This window comes from Saccopteryx bilineata, chromosome 6 (assembly GCF_036850765.1).
Source record: "Saccopteryx bilineata isolate mSacBil1 chromosome 6, mSacBil1_pri_phased_curated, whole genome shotgun sequence".
Taxonomy (NCBI): domain Eukaryota; kingdom Metazoa; phylum Chordata; class Mammalia; order Chiroptera; family Emballonuridae; genus Saccopteryx; species Saccopteryx bilineata.
The window spans coordinates 30,954,224-30,977,853 of NC_089495.1; the positions used below are offsets into that span (position 1 = coordinate 30,954,224).

Consider the following 23,630-nt stretch of genomic DNA (forward strand, 5'->3'; position numbering starts at 1 on the left):
GTACAATTTTGGACACAATTGAGGACAAAAGTTTTATTACATAGAGTAGATTGAAAACCTTTAAAGGATCCCATGAACAGTCTTCTGTGGCAGGGGAAAACCTGAGGGGAAACAAGCTTTGGGAAAGACAAATAACACTGCACTTGCAGCCGTTTCCCTCCAAAGAATCAGCAATAAGAAAGGCGTTGGAAGAGAGAAAACATACAGTCCTGGCTGCCTCAGTTTAAAATCCAAGTCTGTAGGTCTGTAACCACAGAACTTGGGTGAGTAACAAAACCTCCCTGTGTTTAAACTTTATCATCTGTGAAAAGCCAATAATAAAAATTATGCCTAATTCTTACAATTATTTCACAGGACAGATAGATAAGTTTATAAATGGAAATAACATGGGGAGAAATATAAATAATCAATAAATATCGCTCCTACTAATATTAATATTGCTCACCATATTTTCTAATGTAGCGGAGCAAGGTAATTGGAAGTAATTAGAAAAGTTCAGGTATAAAAGCAAGTGCGATAATAAAATAAAATAGAGACAAAAATTTTAGAAGCTGAAAGAAACCAGGGTTATCCATACAAGAATGGAGATAAGTGGGTGTTAGTTTGTGTTTTTGAATGTTGTTCTTTCACAGAGGAACTCAGTAGCTTTTCATTCTGAAGTTGATAGGCTTAAATACGTGGGTTTAGTTAAGCATGCTTTCACATGTGCTAACGCCTTAACTAGCACAAGCAGAATGAGCATTTTCCATATAACAGATTTAAAAAAAACAAAAAAATTAATGTAAAAGCTACATTTTAGGCACAGTTTACATTATTAAAAGTGAATGCAAACTTACATAAATAGGGTGAACACCTTCATTATAACTAAACATTTCCCTAATTATAACCAGAATTTTAAAATAGAATAGAAATCAAATAAAATGCAAGTAAGAGTTATCTGTTAAAAAAGTCATATTGGTCACATGCATTTACCCCTACCCTTTCCTAAAACCCCACTAAAGTAAAAAGGCATTAAAAAAAGGAATAAACATATAAACACAAACAGAACAGAAGAGGAGTAATAACATTGGAAATCGAATAGCAGAGGTGACTAACTGAGTTAAACCCTAATAACCTAAACCCTAAACTGGCAATTGGGATAAGGTATGGGAAACTTGATATACACTGCAGCACAACTCAAACACTTCTGGAATTGCTTGTCCAAATACCTTACCATGTGATTTTAAAGTTGGATCGACTAAGAGAATTGGTTGAAAATAAGAGTATTTCGAAATCCTGATTTCCTTCCCTAATTGTCTCTGTTGTAGACTGATAGATATTTAAAGGCTATTCTTTTTGGGATCTGTAAGAGAGGAAACCAGGCACAAATGTTCTATCATGTATCACAGTAGATGAGAAATACCATATTGAAACTAGTGCAACTGGTTAACACGAGATATTGAGAATCAGACTTACACATTTTAAGAACTGTAGCAAGGATGCTTTTCCAGGAGAAAATCAGATCAGCCAAAAGAATCAAAGCTGACCACATTGACAACAGTTTGTTTTTTGTTTTTTTCCCAACAAACAACCCAGAAAAATTACCCTCTATGAAGACAATAGCTCCTAAACTGCATATATGGTCACAGATGTTGGAATAAGCTCAGTTACTAATATGAAGGGGCAGCAGACATATGATGAAATAATTTCATATGAAATATAGAGACATAAAAAAGATTAAAATTTTAAGGGTTGAGACACCAAAAAATATAGAAGATGAAGAAAATAAAATGACAATGGCCTCAGAGAAGTAAAATAAAATATTTCATCTACAAAATAAGGAAAGTGCTATTTTAAAAATAATAATCAACAATGAACAATCCTTGGAAATTAAAAACATAATAGTAATAAAAATGTAAAAACTCAATATAAAGTTTACAAAATACCAGAAAGTAAAGTACAAAGACAAATGATGAGGAAATTTGATGGATAAGAACTTATATTAAAATATAAATATGGGTGCTACAATGGGAGTACTAGTCATACTGGAGAACATTCAGTTGAATAAATCAGAAAACAATCCAAGAAAAATTCTCAGAATTACTTGAGTTTCTCGACTGTTCTAAAAAAATAGTCTTACATGAAAAAATACCTTACATAAATAAGTTACAGAATGACATGAAATTTCCCAGCAGCCATACTGGAAGCTTAACGGCAGTACCCACCCAACTCATTAAAATGAGGCAAAGTAATTTCCAGTCTATGATTCTGTATCCAGCTAGAACTACATAAATGAGATTATTCTGATTGAAACCATTCTTTCCTCCTTGTGAAATGTCTTTCCTGATGTATGAAACAAAGAAAACCAGAGTTAAATAGAAAAATAGATACTCTAATCTCATCATGAAGGAGAAGGGTAGCCAGCCAAAATCACAGATTCACAAAATATAGTTATGAAATACAGTGAACTTTCAACAGATGAGAAGATAGAGGAACTGTGTAAGCATCTGTCCTCAAACTATTGTTCATGAAAATCACTATTAGGTCAAATACCATTAAATTGTGGAGCAATGCGCAGCTCTCAATAGTGTAACATAAAGCCTATGTCTTGCTCATCTAGATACCAAGGAGAATGAAATTTGGGTTGAGTCCTTTCCTGACTTTCACTCAAGGTCTCTAAGAATCGCCCTTCAGACTGCATGAATCTGGTTAGGAGTCAAGGGAAAAGAGTATGTCTCCCCATTTATACAGATGAGCTTGGCCACCTGCCTCTCATTGATATCTCTGCTGTTGGAGAGGGAGAATTTATCATTCTCTGATAATTGGCCATTTCTTTTACTGTAACTCAAAGTGTAATGTAAATCACTAATCTTTCTTTTTGCTCCAGAAAGGTTTGACTTGAAAGAACTGCATGTACTCTAAAATAAAACAATAATTAAAAGAAATAATCAAAAATGAATGAATATAATTACAAACAATAGAGGAAAATACAGAATCCTAAGTGAATGAAAAACAATGTTGATATTATTTTATATTTACATACTGTCTTGTGGGTGCCACATATTATTTTAAGAGCTTTACATATAATCTGTCTTTCCAATTCTTTCAATAATTCCCGAGTTAGAACCACTATCGAATTTGGGTAAGAATGTGGAACAATTGGCACTTATTCTTGGTAAAAATACAGAATGATTAAATGACTTAGAAAGCAATCTGTGCTATTGTATCACTTCACACACACAATTACTATAGACTCAGGTATTTAATTTCTAAGTATGAAGAAAAATGAAAGGAAAAATTACACAAAGACCTGTACATTATATTGATAACATCTTTATCTGTAATAGCTAAAATGTCTAAATAAACCAAATTATCAACAAGTAAATGTACAAACAAGATGCAATGTATATCTTTAATGGCACAGTACTTAAAAAAAAGATGAATTACTAAAAATCACAACATGGATGAATGATGAATGATAGAAATTAGTGCATGTCATATGATTTCAGTTATAAAAAATTCTATAATAGATCGTTGTAACCTAAGTTAAAACAAAGCAGATCATTGGTTGTTGCCTTGAGCCATGTAGGCTATTGACTTGGAAGAAGGTGATGGGAATATTCTTTGTCTTACTTATGAGAATGGTTAAATGGCTATATTCATTAATACCAGTGCATACAACTGTATACTTAAAATGGATACATTGTATTGAGTGTAAGCCACAAAAAGTTAATATAAATTAAAGTATAAATATAATGAAAGAATAGAGGCAGTTTGTTAGAAGGTTGGAGGAGGATCTTAGAGGAAGGTTGTGAGAGGAAGGAAATATGGGTTCTCCCTCATTGCAGTAACTTTTTATTTTGATGATTCTAATTATTAAGAATAAAAAGTAAAAGTTTCTGATATGCTTCTAAAATATTTGGAATCTTACCTGCTTATTTACTCAGTCATAATTCATCCTTTTTTTCTGTTATCTGTATATCTTTATATGTCTATATTAATTTATATCTCAATATATGCCTTTCTGTATATATATCTATAATAATTACAAACAATATAAGAATTAAAAAATGTCTTAATTCAAGTTCTCTGTTTCACAGAAAAAAATAGATGTTGAACTATTGAAAAGAACTCTGAAAATACAGATTATTATGGATAAAGCCTTGGTATGCATTATTGATACATTTCATCATATCTTTGTTTTATGATTAAATACAAATAAGAAAAAGAATATTCTTTCTTTGCAATGCTGATATATTTGACCGTGTTCAAAATATATATCTTTGTACAGCAGGATATAAAGAAATGTCAATTGCCTCTACATTGAAATAGGGGGACCAGTATTTATGATATTGATATGTAAATCAGTGTAAATTCTAGTAACAATGTATAACTTTATATATATGGAAGGCTTTAGTACACTATAACTTATTGGAGTATAGTTAGCTAAAGATATTTCTGAATCCAACCCAAATTGTGGTGAAATTTACATTTTAAAACAACTTATTTCATTATTACTCAATTGGTGGTCTTTGTTATTGAGTATTTTCTTTTGTAAGATTATTTTGTGCTTGTAAACACTTCGATTCCCTGGTAGAAGTTCCTTATTTTAATAATGAGAAGAATGATTCATTTAATTATGGAAATTTTTAACAAAGCCATATGGACAAGAAGTTTAAAAAATTTGATTTTTCTATTACTTCTGATATTTTTCCATGAGGTCTCTCAATAAATTGCTATAATGTTTTAGATTTTGTTCATAAAAGGAAATGTTTGGATTTTAAATAATTTTTAATTAAAACAATAATGGAAAGAATGGATGGAAAAAAAAGAAAAATACATATAATTTTATTTTTCAGGAGATAAATATGTGTATGCACATATTTATATATGTATATAATGTGTATGCACACATTTTCTGTATTTAATAAATTTTCACACATATGTGTATATTTATGTATCTTTGTATATCTGCTATTTTATAAACTTTTTTGCTCTCACATAATTAATGTTATTTCAAGTTTATTCTTATGTTTACATATTGTCCAATTAATATATTTAATGTAATCTATTTTATTAACTAATGCCCTTTGGGGACATTTAGATTTTTATTGTTGTTGTTGTCTCATGGGAATAATGCTATTTGGCCCCAAACCAAGATTACAAACATTGGAGTTATGCTATGCCGCATCCACCCCTGTGAGGTTGCTACAATTAAGTCTAGATAACTTTTTCTCTCTAGTTAGTTGTATACCTTCTTACTGTTCTAATAACAGAAGGCATTTTCAATGTAAATGTCATCATGCAAAAAAAAAAAAAACACTAAAAAGATTTTAATAATATCCCATGATTATTATTTTCATTCCTTTTGTGTTCAATTGACCTATCTTAAAATTTGAAGTATGACTCTGTAAACAGTATATCGATAGTTTTTCCTCTACCCCGTCAGATAATTCCTGCCTTTTCCTTAGAAGATTTACTTGATTTATGTTTATCAAAAGTGCTGATTCCTGTGGCTGTAGTTGAAGTATACTCTGCTATTAGTATTCTATTTTTTTCTGTCAATTATTTGCTACTTTGTTCCTCCTTTGCTACACTTGGATGAGTGGGTTATTTTAGCATTTATTTTTATCTTGTATTTTTTTTCAGCTATACTTTTTTATTCCCCTTCCTTATTCCAGTGGTTTCTCTAGAGGTTCCAATGAACATTCCTTACCTATCATGATCTACAATTAATGTTAGTATTCCTTCATATATAATGTAAGAGCCTTACAACAGTACAATTCCATTTAACACCTTTGTGATGTTATTATATTTTACTCCTCCATGTGTTATATACCACAAAATAAATTATTTTGAATTAAATTTTCAATTGTTGTATAAAGAATCTAAGGAAAGGTATTTCATTTTTTTCCACATACCATTTCCAAAGCTCTATTTTTTTTATTAGGCCTCTGTTTCTGAAATTTCTGTTTAGTCTATTGAATTTTCTTCAGGTTTTGTTCATCTAAGTTACCTTTATTTCAACTTTAGTTTTAAATATTTTATTCAAATATAGTTTCAAATTTCCAAAAATATTGCAAGAATAAGAATAATACAAAGTACACCTATACTTTCTTTACTTGGATTTATAAATATCATATCCCATTATCACTTGTGCTCTATGCATTTGAAAATAAGTTGTCAATTGCATCATGGAGTTTTTTTAACCCAGTATAAATTTATATATTATAGGATCATTATCTTTTATAACCACAATAGAGTGAGCCATCTAAGTAAAAATAACATTGTCGAAATAATTTTTATTAAGTCTAATGTAACTTAACTACATTGCAGTGGACAATGCAATATTAAGTCAGTGGTTTTCAACCTCCAGTCTGCTGTTAACCTTGATTAATTCTTTTGCAGACAAGCATAAAATTTCTGGTGGACTGGCACCATTCTGCAGACCAACAGTTGAAAAAGACTTATCTAAGTGATACTATGTGTGGTTTTTTTTCCTTTTCATTGGGGTGACACTGCTGCTGCTTATTTGGAATTTCTGGACCTTTGAAAGATTTTAAGGAAGTCTTCAGAAGGCCACTTGTGTGAAAAAGCCACTGTGGGAGGTTCAGGCAGGGTGTGTGAGTCTGATGTTGGGTCTCAGGGAATTACCAGGGTGGGGCAAAGGGTGGTAGCCAATTTAATGGAGAAGTCAGATTTGGCACCTGGGCATGCCTGTGGGCTTGGTGGAGAAAGAGCTCAACAAAGGAACGATGGTGTCTGCCCTCACTTCCTCCTTAGAGAGAGTACTCCTGACCCTCGCCCACCAAGCCTCACCCTGAAGTTAGTTGATTTAGCTCCTCCCTGTATGTCCTTGGCTTTTTTTCAAGTTGCTGCCTCCTGCTGGAGTTCAGAGAGAATGAATTTAGGAGTGAGTGAGTCTGTGCCTAGTCACTTTAAAATCTACTACCTCAAGATCTCCAGCTACAATCCATCTCAGTCAGCGGCAGTCCCTACTGGGGATTTGACCTTTAATTTCTATATGTGTAAACAGGATGATAATCAAAACCCTATCATTTTAAAATTATTGATTAATATGTAAAGATTCTAGATTTATGCCCCCAAATTATAAAGCAGTTAACAAGTCTTAATTTTGCTTTTGTCCTTTCACTTAGGCACTTACTGTAACATTTTATATCTATAAAAAATGTGGTAATTTAGTAATATTCACTGGTACCTAAGAAACAGAATTTGTCTTTCAGTATGATTATATGGGCTCTGATGTGTCAGCTGCAGCTGAGAAAGTTATCCATATCTTTGGTCTTATCAACATTGTAAGTATTTGTATTTCATATTTTAAATGAGAAACATATCTATTAATGCAATAATATTATTTGTATAAATAGCATTTACAGCCTGACCAGGTGGTGGCGCAGTGGATAGAGTGTCGTCGGACTGGGATGCAGAAGGACCCAGGTTCGAGACCCCGGGTTGCCAGCTTGAGCACGGGCTCATCTGGCTTGAGCAAAAAAGCTCACTAGCATGGACCCAAGGTCACTGGCTCGAGCGGGGGGTTACTCAGTCTGCTGAAGGCCCGTGGTCATGGCACATATGAGAAAGCAATTAATGAACAACTATGGTGTCGCAACGAAAAACTGATGATTGATGCTTCTCATCTCCATTCCTGTTTGTCCCTATCTATCCCTCTATCTGACTGTCTCTCTGTCCTTGTAAAAAAAAATAGCATTTACATTTTTATAAAAAGTATAATCCTACCAACCAGTATCATCTACCAATAGATTTCATCTCTAAATACAGTAAATTGAATGTATTAACATTATGTATAGTGATGTAATGTTATAGATGTGATTACCTAAACTGTATATCATGTGTCTTCTGTCTTCAGATGTTTTCCCAGCTTAAAGTAACTGTCATGTTAACATATTTGGAGCTCTGGTCAGATCAAAATAAGATTTTATCTGATGGGCATGCTGATAAAGTACTGGAAAGATTTGTGTCATGGAAAGATAAATTTTTGTTTCAAAGACCCCATGATATGGCATTCTTATTAATGTAAGTTCCTTATTTGCACTGATATAGGGATTATTATATACAAAATCTATTATGAAAATTATATACAAAAATCTATTATGTAAAATGACAAAAAGTGTATGAATACAGTTGCAAAATTTAAAAAATCGGATAACAAGGTAACATGATAAATCACGGAAGGCCATTATTCTCAGAGTGGATTATTTACTTATGGAAATGTAATGAACTAGAAAATATAGACAATCTTGGGATAAACATGGACCTATGTGGTTTAAAGATTTTCTTAGATGCAAATCATTGAAACTATTATTTTAACATTAAATAAAATATAAATAAATAGACAGACTGCAGTAATTGTGTATAGAGTTGTTACAATACAAAATGTTAAAATGGAAATGTGGTTACTTTCTGGTATTTCTATATTGACTTAAGTGTTAGCTATTTAATTACTTGCATTGAATCTTTCAAAAGACTTTATATATAGTTTTGTTTTAAAAATTTGATTATTTTAGATGGAATAAAATGAAAACATAATTCTGAAGTCTTAAGCAAGTCTATTGAATACATTCAGAAATCTATTGGTGTCTCCTATGGATTCTAAGGTTAGGTTTGGGAATTCAAGAGCAACATTAACGAAGAACTAAAATGAGTGAGGAGGGTCTGTATATCATATCTCACTTTTTCTTAGTGAGTTTACTGTATATTCTGTCTCTTTCTCTATTTGTCCTCCAACCCAACATTTTTATATACTTTAAGGTTTTGCTATGTGCAAATCATGGCAACGAGCTATTTTGACTTTTACAGTTTAGAATTATATCTATCCAGGAGTGACAACAGCGTTGATTAATTTTTTGAAAGTATTGTGCACTGCTGGATTCTGGGACGTGTATCAAATAATGTTAAAGTATGTTTTAGAAGCTAACTTTGGAAGAAATATGGGAGATTCCTCATACACAAAATGATTAAACACATTGGACATGAGATATAATATTTATGTTTTTGTTTGTTTGTTTTTCTGAAGTGAGAAGCAGGGAGGCCAAGAGACAGACTCCATCGTGCGCCGGACCAGGATCCACCTGGCGTGCACACCAGAGGGGAATGCTCTGCCCATCTGGGACATTGCTCTGTTACAATTGGAGCCATTCTAGTGCTTGAGGCGGAAACCATGGAGCCATCCTCCTGCTTGAGGCGGAAACCATGGAGCCATCCTCAGTGCTCCGGCCAACTTTGCTCTAACGGAGCCTTGGCTGCAGGAGGGGAAGAGAGAGACAGAGAGGAAGGAGAGGGAGAGGGGTGGAAAAGCAGATGGGCGCTTCTCCTGTGTGCCCTGGCCGGGAAACAAACCCGGGACTTCCACATGTCGGGCCGATGCTCTACCGCTGAGCCAACCGGCCAGGGCCTATAATATTTATGTTTTAAAGAAAACATAACTCTATTGAAGAATCTAATTCTTAAAGAGGTCATTAAGTTATTAATAATTTAAAATACATTTATCTACAAAAATTTGTATTATTCAGTTACAGGAATTATACCAATTATGTGGGAGCAACGTATCATGGAATGGCATGCAATCCAAAACTTGCTGCAGGAATTGCGCTGGTATGCATTTTATTCCCATCTCTTTGGTAGATAATATGCTATTTTGAAAGTTAATATACACTCCAAGAAAAGAAAGTACATATAGTGTATCTACCATACTATAATGACAGATTTTTAGAAAATACTTTTTTATAGATTTTTAAACTGAAGTGGTATGATTTTAAATAATTTTTATTATGATAAAATACATTTAACATAAAATATAATATCTTAACTATTTTTTTTTTTTGTATTTTTCTGAAGCTGGAAACGGGGAGAGACAGTCAGATAGACTTCTGCGTGCGCCCGACTGGGATCCACTCGGCTCGCCCACCAGGGGGCGACGCTCTGCCCACCAGGGGGCGATGCTCTGCCCCTCCGGGGCATCGCTCTATTGCGACCAGAGCCACTCCAGCGCCTGGGGCAGAGGCCAAGGAGCCATCCCCAGCACCCGGGCCATCTTTGCTCCAATGGAGCCTCGCTGCGGGAGGGGAAGAGAGAGAGACAGAGAGGAAGGAGAGGGGGAGGGGTGGAGAAGCAGATGGGCGCTTCTCCTGTGTGCCCTGGCCGGGAATCGAACCTGGGACTTCTGCACGCCAGGCCGACGCTCTACCACTAAGCCAACCGGCCAGGGCCTCTTAACTATTTTTAAGTATACAGTTCAGTAGTGTTGTTTATTTACATTTGGTGAAACAGATCTGCAGTGCTTTTTCATCTTGCATAACTGAAACTTTGTATCCTTTGAACAACATGTTCCTATTTTCCAAACTCTCTAGCCTTTGACAACAACCATTCTACTCTGTGCTTCTGTGAATATGACATTTTTAGATTCCACATACAAGAGAGATAATGCAGTATTTGTCTTTATCTGGCTTATTTCACTTAGCATTTTACCAGCCAGCTACATCTATGTTGTTGCAAAACGCAAGATTTCATTATTTTTATGACTGAATACATTCCTTGTATGTATGTATGTATGCATGCATGCATGTATATACAACATTTTCTTTATCCATTCATCTGTCAATGAACACTATGTTGTTTCCATATCTTGGCTATTGTGAATAATGTTGCAATGAAATAGGAGTCCAGATATCTCTTTGATTTCAATTATTTTGTTTATCTTCACAGAAGTAGGTTTGATATATTATATGGTAATTTTATTTTTAATGTTTTGAGGAACCATTACACTTCTTACATCATTTTGTAATTCCAATATTTCACATTGTCTGAAAACATCACAACACTTATTTTCTGTGTTTTTTAATAGCACTCATCCTAATTGGTATGAGGTACTCTTTGTGGTTTTGATTTGCATTCCTATGATTATTAGTGATATTGAGCATCGAGCATCTTTTCATATGCAATTTGGCTTTTTAATATCATCTCTGGAGAGCTGTCTATTCAAATCCTTAGTCCTTATTTTCATTGAGCTATTTCATTTTTTTGTTATTAAGTAGTAGGCATTCTTTCTATTATGGATGTTAAACCCTTATCAGGTATATTACTTGCAAATATTTTCTTTCATTCTATAAGTTACCTTCACACTCTGTTTACTGTGTACTTTGAAACACAAAAAGTTTAAGTTTGATATGGTACCATTTGTCTATTTTTGCTTTTGTTGCCTGTACTTACAGCATTATATCCAAGAAATTATTGTTAAAATTAATGTAATGAAACTTTCCCTCTATGTTTTCTTATAGGTATTTTATAGTTATGGGTCTTACTTTTATATACTTAATCTATTTTTACTTACTTTTTGCATAGGGTGTAATATAAAGGCCTAACTTTATTCTTTTCCATGTGGGTTTCTGGTTTTCCAGAAACTGGTTTTCCCATCACCATTTATTCAAAAGACTTATCTTTTCTCTATTCAGTATTCTTATTGAACAGATTATCTCTTCATCATTTTGTAGTCCTGGTACCCTTTTCATAAATAATTTGTATATGAGTATATATGAGGATTACTTCTTAGGCTCTCTGTTTTATTTCAATGATTTATAGGTTTTTCTTTAAGGCAGTTCCACACTGTTTTAGTTTGTACTCTGTCTTAAAATTAGTAAATGTGGGTCCTACTTCATTCTTTTTAATAATTGGTATGGTTAGTCAAGGTCCCTTGAGATTACATAAGAATTTTGAGATTAGGTTTGTTTTTTTTATATCTATTTCTGCCAACAAATGAGATTGTGTAGAGATTGCATTGAATATTAAGATTGTTTTGGCTATTAATGACATCTTAAAAATATTATGTCTTCTAATTCATGGACATTGACATTCCATTTATTTATGTCTTCTATAATCTCTTTCAGCACTATTTTTCAGTTTTCAATGCACAAGTCTTTCACCTCTGTGTTTGGTCCTAAGTATTTCACTCTTTTTGATACTATTGTAACTTGAAATATTTTACTGTGTTTATAGAGTGTACAGTAATGTTTTAGTCCTTCACATTCAGTCACTACTAACTCACTGACTTACTCAGAGCAACTTCAATCCTGCAAGCTATATTAATGGTAAGTGCTCTAGCTTTTACCTTTTATACTGTATTTTTACTGTGCCTTTTTATTTTTAGATATGGCATTTGTATATATAAACATTGCCTATATTATTCAGTACCGTAACATGCTGTACAGGTTTGTAGCCTATGAGCAATAGGCTATACCATCAAGCCTAGGTGTGTAGTAAGCCATAGCATCTAAGTTTCTGTAAGTGGACTCAATGATGTTTACACTACAATGAAATTGGCTAATGATATATTTCTCAGAATGTATCCCAGTCATTAAGTGATGCATGACCCTCTGTGACAAGTTACTTTTCTCCAGCTGCTTTTAAGATTCTCTGTCTTTGACTTTACTAGTTTGATGTGTTATGTTAATAGTTATAATGCGTGTTTGAGTGATTCCTTTTGGATTTATCCTACTTGGAGTTATTGAACTTTTTGAATCTGTATGTTTATTTTCTGCCTCAGGTTTCTGGATTTTTTTGGCTATTATTTATTCACTTAAGTTCTCTGCCCCTTTCTCTAACACTTTTCGTTATAAGACTCTCATAATCCATATATATAGTAGTCTTATTATCAGTGTCCATAGGCTCTTTTTATTTTCTTCATTATCTTATTTCTTTGTCCTCTGGCTCAGTGATTCCAAATGACCTATCTTTAAGACTCATTCTTTTGTTGCCTGATCAAGTCTGCTTTTGAATCCTACAGGGAATTTTTAAGTACATTTATTGTATTTTTCAGTGACAGAACTTAAAAAAGTAGTTTACATATTTACTTGGAATTTATTTCTGATCTGTAAGGTTGGTTCATAATTTGAAAATCATTTCATGTATCTATCCCATCAATAGACTAAAGAAGAAAAATCATATGATCAAATCAATGGATTTAGAAAAAGCATTTGACAAAGTCTGTCACCAATTATGATTAAAAAACATGGCAAACTCAGATGGAAACCTCCTCAACTTGAGAAAGAACATTTGCATAAAACCTTTAACTAATTTCACTACTTTGTGGTGAAAAACTAAATGCTTTGCCACTAAGATCTGAAACAAGGCAAGAATGTAGTTCACCACTCCTACTCAGCATTGTACTGGAAGTGTAAAACACAACACCAAGTGCTATAAGATGCAAAATGGCACAGTTGCTATGGAAAACAGCTTGGCAATTTCTCAAAAAATTTGACATAATCTTACCATATGTTCCAGAGATTGTTCTCTTTGGTATTTACGCAAATGACTTGAAAAATTAAATCTACATAATAACCTGCACTTGAATGTTTAGAGTAGCTTTATTTATAATTGTCCTTTAGCAGGTGAATAGAAAAACAAACAAGGGTATATTTATATTAAGGAATATTAGTGATTAAAAATGATCCATTGAATCACTAAAAGATATGGAAGAAACTTAAGTCATTAGCAAAAGAAGCCAATCTGAAATGACTAAATACCATATGATTTCAATTCTCTGACATTATGGAAAAGGAAAAACTATGCAGATAGTTAAAAGATCATTGGTTGTCAGGGTTTTATGACTTTCTGACATTACTACTTCTCAAGTTTTTTGTGTTTTTTTTAAACAAAATAAATGTTACTTTCAAGGTGTTATAATATTCTGCCTTCAAAAAATATTAACTTGACTTTCTCTCCTAAACTATTCCTGAAATAAAAAACAATTGCAATTCAACCCTAAGGAATTTGTTTAATTTTTTTCAAGTGTTTACTGAAAAAATCATAGTTACTGAAACAATGCTTATTCTCCTCAAAAAAAAATTGGAGTTATTTTCATATAATCAGTAATGTGTAATAAAAAATAAAATATATTGCTCACAAAAATTAGTGGAAATATCATGTTCATTTTGAAATATCCCCTAATTTTTGTGAGCAGTACAGCATTAATTTTATTTGTTACATGACACTGCCATTTGGATTAAAAATATCTTTTCAAAATGAACTCCATCAAAATTTACCATTTTACTGTTTTCCATATTTCTAAACAATATTGAGCTTTGGAATACTATTTTTTTAAATTTGTATTTGCATTTAGGTAGTATGCCACATATTATTTATTGAAATGATAAAAGGGGTAAAGAAATAACTTAGGCAGCATTTTCTTTTTTTTCTTTCTTTTTTCTGTATTTAGTATCCAAAGAAGATAACTTTAGAGGCATTTTCAGTTCTTATGGCACAGTTGCTTGGAATTAATCTGGGATTAACATATGATGACATCTCTAACTGTCAGTGTCTAGATACTAAATGCATTATGAATCCTCAAACAATGTAAGATATTATTATTTTATTATTTATCAAATTTATATCTTTTCTTAGGAATTGTTTGTAGCAGTCCTTGATGTATAATCACTTGCAATGTAACTTGAGTAAGGAGATTTTTATTAAATATATATGTGCTTATTTAAAGGTTATTAAGTAACTATTTAATATTGTAGAAAATGTGCTTAATATATCTATATTCAGTGTTATAGTCTAGAGAGAAAGTGTTTGTTGACAATGACTTTCTGGGATTTACTAGAGTCTTGACATATAATTTATTTATTCCTTTAAAAAATACATAATGAACATTGACTGTATGTGTTTGTCTTACCAATAGTTAACAAGATAGATAAGTTCTAAATTTCTTATAGTAGTCTATTAGGGACAGAAATTGAAAAGTGGCCGTATAATAAGCAAACAAAAAACATGTTATGATAGTTGCCAAGAAGCAAATAAATAAGGAATACATGAGGAGAGGAAACTTTCTAATAAAGAAGTTTAGGAAATAATTATGTTGGGACCTGGAGGAGGAGAAATGAATTTGGTCATGTGAAGAACTTGTTTTATACTTTTCAGGGTAAGCAAGTGAATGATACTCCATTAGCAAGAAGCTTGAGAAACTTAATAGACTGGAATAAAGAGATTGTGGGGGAAGGGGATAAAAGTGAAAAACAAAAGAAGTATCTTGGAATATAGAAAAAATATATATAAGGAATAAGGAAAAGAAGGTATAATACAATGAAGCTAAATAACAGTGAGTCAGAGGAAGTCCAGGAGGTAACCAGTAACTGATCACTTAGAAAGAAGTTGAAAAGATGTGACTTAAGATGAAGTTTTGCATACTTGTCATAGAAAGGAAGAAAATATTAATATAAGAACCAAAACAGGATGAAGCTTTACCTAAGGAGGACTGTGTTTTAAGAATAAAGGAGAGGGCCCTAGCCAGCTAGCTCAGTTGGTTAGAGCATCGCCCTGATACACCAAAGTTGTGGGTTCGATCCTGATCAGAGCATATGCAAGAACCAACCAATGAATGCATAAATTTGGAACAACAAATTGATCTCTTATTCTCTCTCCATAAAATCAGTAAATAAAATTTGTTTAAAAAAAGAATTAGAGAGAGATATAAAGCAGTTTAGGAAATAATTATGTTGGGATCTGAAAGAGGAGGAATGAATTTGGTCATGAGAAGAACTTGTTTTATACTTTTCAGGGTAAGCAAGTGAATGATACTTGATTAGGGTGGAAGTTAAATGGTAAAAGTGTCAGCATAGTATTCTTAGTCTCCCCCAATTCTCTCATAAAATATAGAGTAAAACTAGAAAAACAAACAAAAAAAAGCAAAATCATTATTCTGTTTCCAAAACTGGAATGCACCAAAGATACCAGCAGGTGAGGCCAATACACTAAGAAAAAAAGACCTGCATGAAGTAAGTAACACTGTAAGAGGAAATAAAATCAACACAGTAGGGCTTCTAAAAACCTTACAGACCTGAGAGCCCAAAAAATCATTGACTAATATCACTAATCTCATGCCATTATAGGAACATAAATTGATGGGGATATTGCTAATTTCAGGTGAGAGTAAAGGGACTGAATATTTCTTAAGATGTTGGTATGGCTTTTCTCTCTGTGCTTAAAAAATCTAAAAACAGTGAGGATGTTTAGCACCCACATAATATTTTAAAAATACTACTCTCCATTAGCAAGACCTAGGGCACCTTTGAGAAATGATTGATTTTGGGGTCAAGGGACAGAAAATACAAATGAGCCTAAACATCTTGTGTCAAAATATAAGGTGGGCCCTGGCTGGTTGGCTCAATGGTAGAGCATTGACCTGGCGTGCAGGAGTCCCGGGTTCGATTCCCGGCCAGGGCACACAGGAGAAGTGCCCATTTGCTTCTCCACCCCTCCCCCTCTCCTTCCTCTCTGTCTCTCTCTCCCTTCCCGCAGCCAAGGCTCCATTGGAGCAAAGTTGGCCCGGGCGCTGAGGATGGCTCTATGGCCTCTGCCTCAGGTGCTAGAATGGCTCTGGTTGCAACAGAGCATGCCCCAGATGGGCAAAGCATCGCTCCCTGGTGGGCATGCCAGGTGGATCCCAGTCAGGCGCATGCGGGAGTCTGTCTGACTGCCTCCCTGTTTCCAACTTCAGAAAAAAAAATAATAAGGTGATATTCAAAGAATTAATGGAGATTTTTCAGAGACACAAAAGCCAGTTTGAAGGGGCTCCTTATAGCCAAATATGTATGTGACCATTTGAATGTCATAAATACTAATGATAGTAATGAATTATAATCCTTTAGTTTAATAGAAAACATGATTCTACAACTATATAAATATGTGAATGAATAAACTGAAAAGTTAGAAAAGGGATATTTATGTAAAACCAAAGCACTTTTTTCCAAATAATTATTATCTGATAAGAAAAAAAGTAATTTTAGAGTGAAAACTGGCAGACACTCCTTTAATCAACTAATCAAAGTAGTTTTTATCAGTAATATGACAAATTGAAATTATGTGCCATTTGTTAGCAAAACTCTTTTGCTAATAAATGTTGCAGAACCTCAATCTAATTATGAGGGAACATTTCCTAAATTGAAATTGAATGGTATTTTTTACCAAATAATCATCCTGTAATATTAAAACTTTTAGTGTTATAAAATCTAGCAACAACAGCAACAAAAAACAAAATAAGTGACTAGAGTAAGTAAGCATGAGAGCTAAATGCAATGGTTATTTTCAAACTTTATTCTTTTGCTCTAAAAGTTACAATATTGTGCTGAAGAAAAACTCTAAATGAAAATTTAGAATTAGTTAATAACATATCATTATATCTTAGTTTTAAAAGTTTCTCTTTTTGGAGAATTCATTTCTATTTAAGAGTTATACATTAAAATATTTAGGGTTATAAAACATTCTTATGGCAACTTACCATTAACTGTTTCAGGAAAAATATTTTTCTTTGAGCTATATTTGTATCATTTCTCTAAGTTTGTGATTGTTACAAAATTAAACAAAAACTCATTCAATAGCACACTTAGAATTATAAAAAATTTAAAAATAAAAAAGACTCTAAGGCTTATATATTTTATATACTTAATGTTGAGATATTTTAATTGATTTTTACCAAGGAACATGTATTTTTGATTTTTCACTAACAACTATCTTTTATTTCTTCAGTTTTCCATATAAATTTTCAACTCTTTTCATATTCTCAATAATTAGTGCTCCTTATTATAATTATAATTATGATGTTGACAATAATAAAAATAATTAATAATTAGTTATACTTAAATAGATCTTCTGTGCACCAAACACTGTTGTATTTTAAATTCTAACTCATGTCACTTTGACTTGCTATATTTCTATTATAATAAATTACAATAGAAATTAACTTACTGTTTTATGACTTGTATTAAAAAGAAAAGCACTCTCCCCTCCTTTTTAGATTTTTCTGTAACTGAGGTTGTATAAAATGAAGTGTTATTTTTAAGAGTATTATTTTAATACTGTTTATTCCATATATTTAAAGAATATAATTTAATTTTAGACACTCCCATGGTGTAAAGTTTTTTAGCCAGTGCAGTGTGGATGAATTTAAACGTATAGCTTCACAGCCTGAATTTGAATGTCTTCAGAATCAAGCTGTTTCAAAATTGGTTGTCCAAGGAAGACAATCAATTTGTGGCAATGAACTTGTGGAAGTTGGAGAGCAATGTGATTGTGGCACTAAAGAGGTTAGTGACAAACATTAATATCTAAAGATTTGGTTTGGTTTCTCACATAGTACTATAAATATAGATATGATACAAAAGGGAGGGTGTTTTTTACAAATGCTGCATCATTTCAACAAATATGTAAGATATAGAGCTATGGTGAGCAAAATAAGTAAATCAGAAAAACTAAGAACTGTATGATTCCATACATAGGTGGGACATAAAAATGAGACTCAGAGACATGGACAAGAGTGTGGGGGTTACAGGGTGGGGAGGAGGAGAGGGAGGGGGTTGGGGGAGGGGAAGGGCACAAAGAAAACTAGTTAGAAGGTGACGGAAGACAGTTGGACTTTGGGTGATGGGAATGCAGCATAATCAAATGTCAAAATAACCTAGAGATGTTTTCTCTGAACATATGTTCCCTGATTTATCAGTGTCACCCCATTAAAATTAATTTTAAAAAAAAGATATGGAGCTATGGGATATGTGAGAACTGACTCATCCTGAGTTTGAAGCATTTGAAAATTTAAGTTTGGAGCAAGTGTAGAATGAATTCTATCAGATTTTCTTCATTATATAACCATTAATAGCAATGCTTACCTTTTTGTAATGTAAATATCAATACTATCAATGATGTAATCATCACCTAAATCATCTCCTGAAGTCTTCCCAAGTGACTACATTGCTTCCTTAAGTTATAAAATGTGTGGAGCTGTTTACCTCCCCATTTCTTAATTTTAGTCCTTGAATCTGGAGAACTTCATTTATTTTAACTTGGTTGTACAGATTGAATTAATCATAATCTGTGGTTTATTATTGTTATATTTAGTTGTTTGTTATTGTTATATTTAATTTTTTTTGCTATTATCTTTTCTTTCAGTTGTGCTTGGTAAGGTAACTAAATCACTGAATTTTGTTGTGCCAGCCTTTATATGCATGACGATTTTGTAAATGGCATATCTATTTCCAGAAAATATGAAAGCTCTCTAATTGTTAGAGACAAAATTCTGTATAACTTGATTTTATTTTCATTGCAAGTGAATAACTTAAATCTTCTGTATTTTATTAATTTTGATTGCCTGGCCTCTCAGCACCTGAGAAATAATATTGATACCTCCAACAATACTGTTGGATTTGCCTATGTCTCACTATAATTTACTCAATTTATTCTTTATATTTTGAAGCTGTTTTATATGGTGCCTTCTTAGAAATTTGAATTTTACCTTCAAACTGAATCTTTAATGTTGCTTTTGCTTTAAAGTTTATTTAGTCTGATTTATCTACTTCTATATCTATCTATCTATCTATAATCTATCTATCATCTTTATCTCTGCACACACTAGCTTCCTTTAATTTATTGTTTTCTCCATATTTCTCTATTCTTATTTATTTTTTCTGTACTATTTACTAATCTATATTGTTTTAATTTATTATTTAATCCATGTTTGATTTATAGGATTATCACCTTAGACATTATTGTAATGAATATTTTTGCATATTTTTAAATTAAGTGAAGTCCATAGTTTATTCAGATTTTATTTGTTTTCACCAAATGACTTCTTTATGTCCCAGCATCTCTTCCAGGATACCTTATTATATAAATATTTAGTTGTTATGACTCCTTTAAACTCCTCTAGAATGAATTTTCTGTAAATTAAGTTGTCTTAAAATTTTTTATTTTCTATGTTCATTTTGTCACATTAGTTCTTAAATTGAATATTAACATTTCTTTTGACTTATGTTTTGTTCTTTTTTTCCCCTCTATTTTATTCAGTGACTTAGTGGATGTGTAGTTTTTCCTCTTTTTTTTACAGAGACAGAGTCAGAGAGAGGGATAGACAGACAGGAATGGAGAGATGAGAAGCATCAATCATTAGTTTTTCGTTGCGCATTGTGACTTCTTAGTTGTTATTGATTGCTTTCTCATATGTGCCTTGACTGTGGGCCTTCAGCAGACTGAGTAACCCCTTGCTGGAGCCAGCGATCCTGGGTCCAAACTGGTGAGCTTTTTGCTCAAGCCAGATGAGCCCGTGCTCAAGCTGGTGACCTCGAGGTCTCGAACCTGGGTCCTTCCACATCCCAGTCCAACGCTCTATCCACTGCGCCACCATCTGGTTAGGCTTATTTTTTTTTAATCATTTTTGCCATGCCTATTTAAAGTTCAACTATATCTGGCCTACCTTCTCCCAAAATAATAGGGTTTATAACTCAATTGTCTTACATACAATATTGTTAATATTTCATTTCTTTCATCTTTACATTTGCAGTAAAAAGTACTATAAATACTTTATTCAGAAAATAGTTGCTTCACCTACCATTCTTTTGGTTTTCTTAAGTTTCTTTCTGCATGTCAAAGATTTCTTCTGAAATCATTTTAGTGCTTTGCTATTCATCATAATTTTACATCATGTTTTTTGCATCCCTACACAATATGGTTTGGTTGACTGTTTTCTACCTTTATGTTATATATTTCATTTTGAAAGTTGGTCTTTCACCCAATATTTTACTTATAAAGTTTATCAGTTTTTGAATGTAGTTATATAGTCCCATAGTTTATTTTTATTATTGAGAGGCATGGAGGCAGAGACAGACTCCTGCACGCACCTCAACAAAGAGCCACCCAGTAAACTCTTACTAGGTGATCCTCTGACTGGCCAGACCACAGCTCTGTTGCTCAGCAACCGAGCTATTGTAGCACCTGAGACTGAGGCCATGGAGCCTCTTCAGTGCCTGATGCCAACTCTGCTTGACCATTTGAGCCATGGCTGAGAGAAATAGAAGAGGGTAGGGGGCAGAAGCAGAAGGTTGCTTCTCCTCTGTACCCTGACCAGGAATGGAACTTGAGACTCTTCCACATGCCGGGCTGATGCTCCACCACTGAGCCAGTGGCGAGGGCCCTGATAGGTTTCATTGTACTTAGAATTAATTATATGAATATTATATGTCAATGAAAATTTAAATTTAATTCAAATTTTGACTATTAAGACTTATGCAGTTATAAATACTCTTGTGCATGTCTGTTGCTGCACATAAGCTTGCATTTCTCACGGGTGTATACCAATAAGTGAATGTGGTATGTCAAGAGCTATATATGTATATATAACTTTAAATAGAGGATTTTTTTTTTTTGTATTTTTCTGAAGCTGGAAACGGGGAGAGACAGTCAGACAGACTCCCGCATGCGCCCGACTGGGATCCACCCGGCACGCCCACCAGGGGCGACGCTCTGCCCACCAGAGGGCGATGCTCTGCCCCTCTGGGACATCGCTCTGCCGCAACCAGAGCCACTCTAGTGCCTGGGGCAGAGGCCAAGGAGCCATTCCCAGCGCCCGGGCCATCTTTGCTCCAATGGAGCCTTGGCTGCGGGAGGGGAAGAGAGAGACAGAGAGGAAAGAGGGGGGGGGGGTGGAGAAGCAAATGGGCGCTTCTCCTATGTGCCCTGGCCGGGAATCGAACCCGGGTCCCCCGCATGCCAGGCCGATGCTCTACCGCTAAGCCAACTGGCCAGGGCCGAAATAGAGGATATTTTAATGATTTGAATTTCCTTATGCTTAAATGATCTTTTCCTATCTTTGACACATTTTCGTCAGTATTCACTGTTGTGAAGTATCAGCAGTTTATCATCAATGTGTAGAAGACTTAGATGTATACTATCTCCAGTAAACTAAGTTTTCTTGGCATGAGACAAGTCTTATAGGGAAGACCCCTAGTGATCTTGTAGTTTAGATAAAATAGTAAGTGGACTACTTACAGATGTGTGTTTATCTGTAAGGTGTTCTCTTATAGATGAACAGTTTCCTCTTTGTGGTGTTTACGAGTGTCAGAGGCCATTCTGTTTCAATGGAACTTTTGGGGGGTTTTCCTAACCCCTTGATTTGCATTGGTTTATAAAGGTCTGTTAACAAAATGGGAATATTGGAATCATAACTGTTCTTCACTTAATTATGGGATAAAGTTATCTGATTCCAAACTTCAGGCACCAGTGACTATCAAAGAAATTCAGGGCCAGTGGATGAAATGAATTGTGTAAGTGGTCAGAGATGACTACACGTGATTGAGGTCTTAATCAGATATGGTGTCCAATGACAGGGCTTTCATTACCTACCCCCCACCTCCTTATCCTGGACCACTTTTAATGATTCTTGATGCTGAGCTCCACCTACCTTTGTTGAAACTTAGCTGGTGTTTTTATAACTGGGTATAGTAACATATGAAAAATACAGGAGTGGGTGAAAGTAGGTTTACAGTTGTGAGTACACAAAATAGAGTTTATTATTGTATCATTAATTAATTTTTATTATTTATTTGTATTATAACTGTAAATCTACTTTTGCCCTCTCCTGTAATTTTTGAATGGTAGAATCTGTCTCTGACTTTAGTTGTATATACTTAAAAGGCATACAGCAAAACAATCAATTTTCTCAGTGCAGGCCATTATAAAAATGATATGATTGTGACAGAATATCTTATATATCATTAATAAAAGAGTGCTTACAAACAAGGGAAATAAACAGAAGAATACATCAACCAAAATATATGCGGAGAAATGTAAAATAAGGCAGAATGTGCATATATGTTAAATTCTCAACACATTATTAATAAAAATAATAAAATTGAAACAGACATAATGCTTAGTTATTTTTAGTTATACACTTTGTTAATTTTTAAATATTACTATTAGTCTGAGAAAACATCACTCTTGTTCTAAGTAGACAACTGTATAGAAAGAAGGAAATCAGAGTATACTATTTTAAAGAGCACTTACTATTTTTGTACTCCAAGACTTCAATAAATGTTTGAATTAGTATTTAATATAACATTTTGGAGCTAAAAAATAATAATGACAGCAATTCCCTTTTGAAATATTTTTTACATTACTAAAATATTATAATTTAGAAACCTCTCCTTTGTCACAGTCATAACTTAAATATTCCTCAAATCATTACAATTTTAAAAATTTTTCTTAAATAAAAAGTGGGGAGGCAGAAAGACAAACTCCTGCATGTGCCCTAACTGGAATCTACCCAGCAAGCTCCCTACCTGAAGTTGTTCTGCCCATCTGAGGTCATTGCTCTGTTGCTTGGCAACCAAGCTATTTTAGCATCTGAGGTGAGGCCATGGAGCCATCCTCGGTGACCAGGGCCAACTTAGTCCAACCTTTCCATGGCTGTGGGAAAGGAGGAGGGAGATTAAGACAGAGAAGGAGAAGGGGAAGAGTCCAAAATTATTTCTTGAGAAGACTTGGTAATATGAAAAAATACTTATGATGTATTCAATGAAAAAAAATGTATTCTGCATATAATTTTAAAATCGAAGAGGATTGAAAACAATTACATTAAATTATTAACAATTCAATTTTTTGAGCAGGAAATCATGAATAATTTATTGCATTGTTTTCTACACCAAAATCATGTTTAAATAAAGCAGTGTTATAAAGAAATAAAGAAATATAAATTATACTGTAATTGACTTAGAGACAAACCTTAGTTTATTTTAACAAATAAAATAATTTATTTAATTGAAAATTTCTACTATTTAACTTAATTGCATTTGCTTTTA

The 23,630-nt window shown here is 33.2% G+C and overlaps 1 protein-coding gene across 1 annotated transcript in view; it reads left to right on the plus strand.

Moving 5' to 3' along the window:
- LOC136309277 (A disintegrin and metallopeptidase domain 3-like) overlaps positions 1 to 23,630 on the plus strand; it is an 88,364-nt gene that overhangs the window by 32,217 nt on the left and 32,517 nt on the right. Inside the window, exons 7-12 of the mRNA XM_066237505.1 lie at positions 4,080 to 4,145; positions 7,224 to 7,295; positions 7,868 to 8,034; positions 9,531 to 9,612; positions 14,228 to 14,364; positions 17,906 to 18,092. Coding sequence (XP_066093602.1) covers positions 4,080 to 4,145; positions 7,224 to 7,295; positions 7,868 to 8,034; positions 9,531 to 9,612; positions 14,228 to 14,364; positions 17,906 to 18,092 — 711 coding nt within the window. The remainder of the gene's footprint in view (positions 1 to 4,079; positions 4,146 to 7,223; positions 7,296 to 7,867; positions 8,035 to 9,530; positions 9,613 to 14,227; positions 14,365 to 17,905; positions 18,093 to 23,630) is intronic.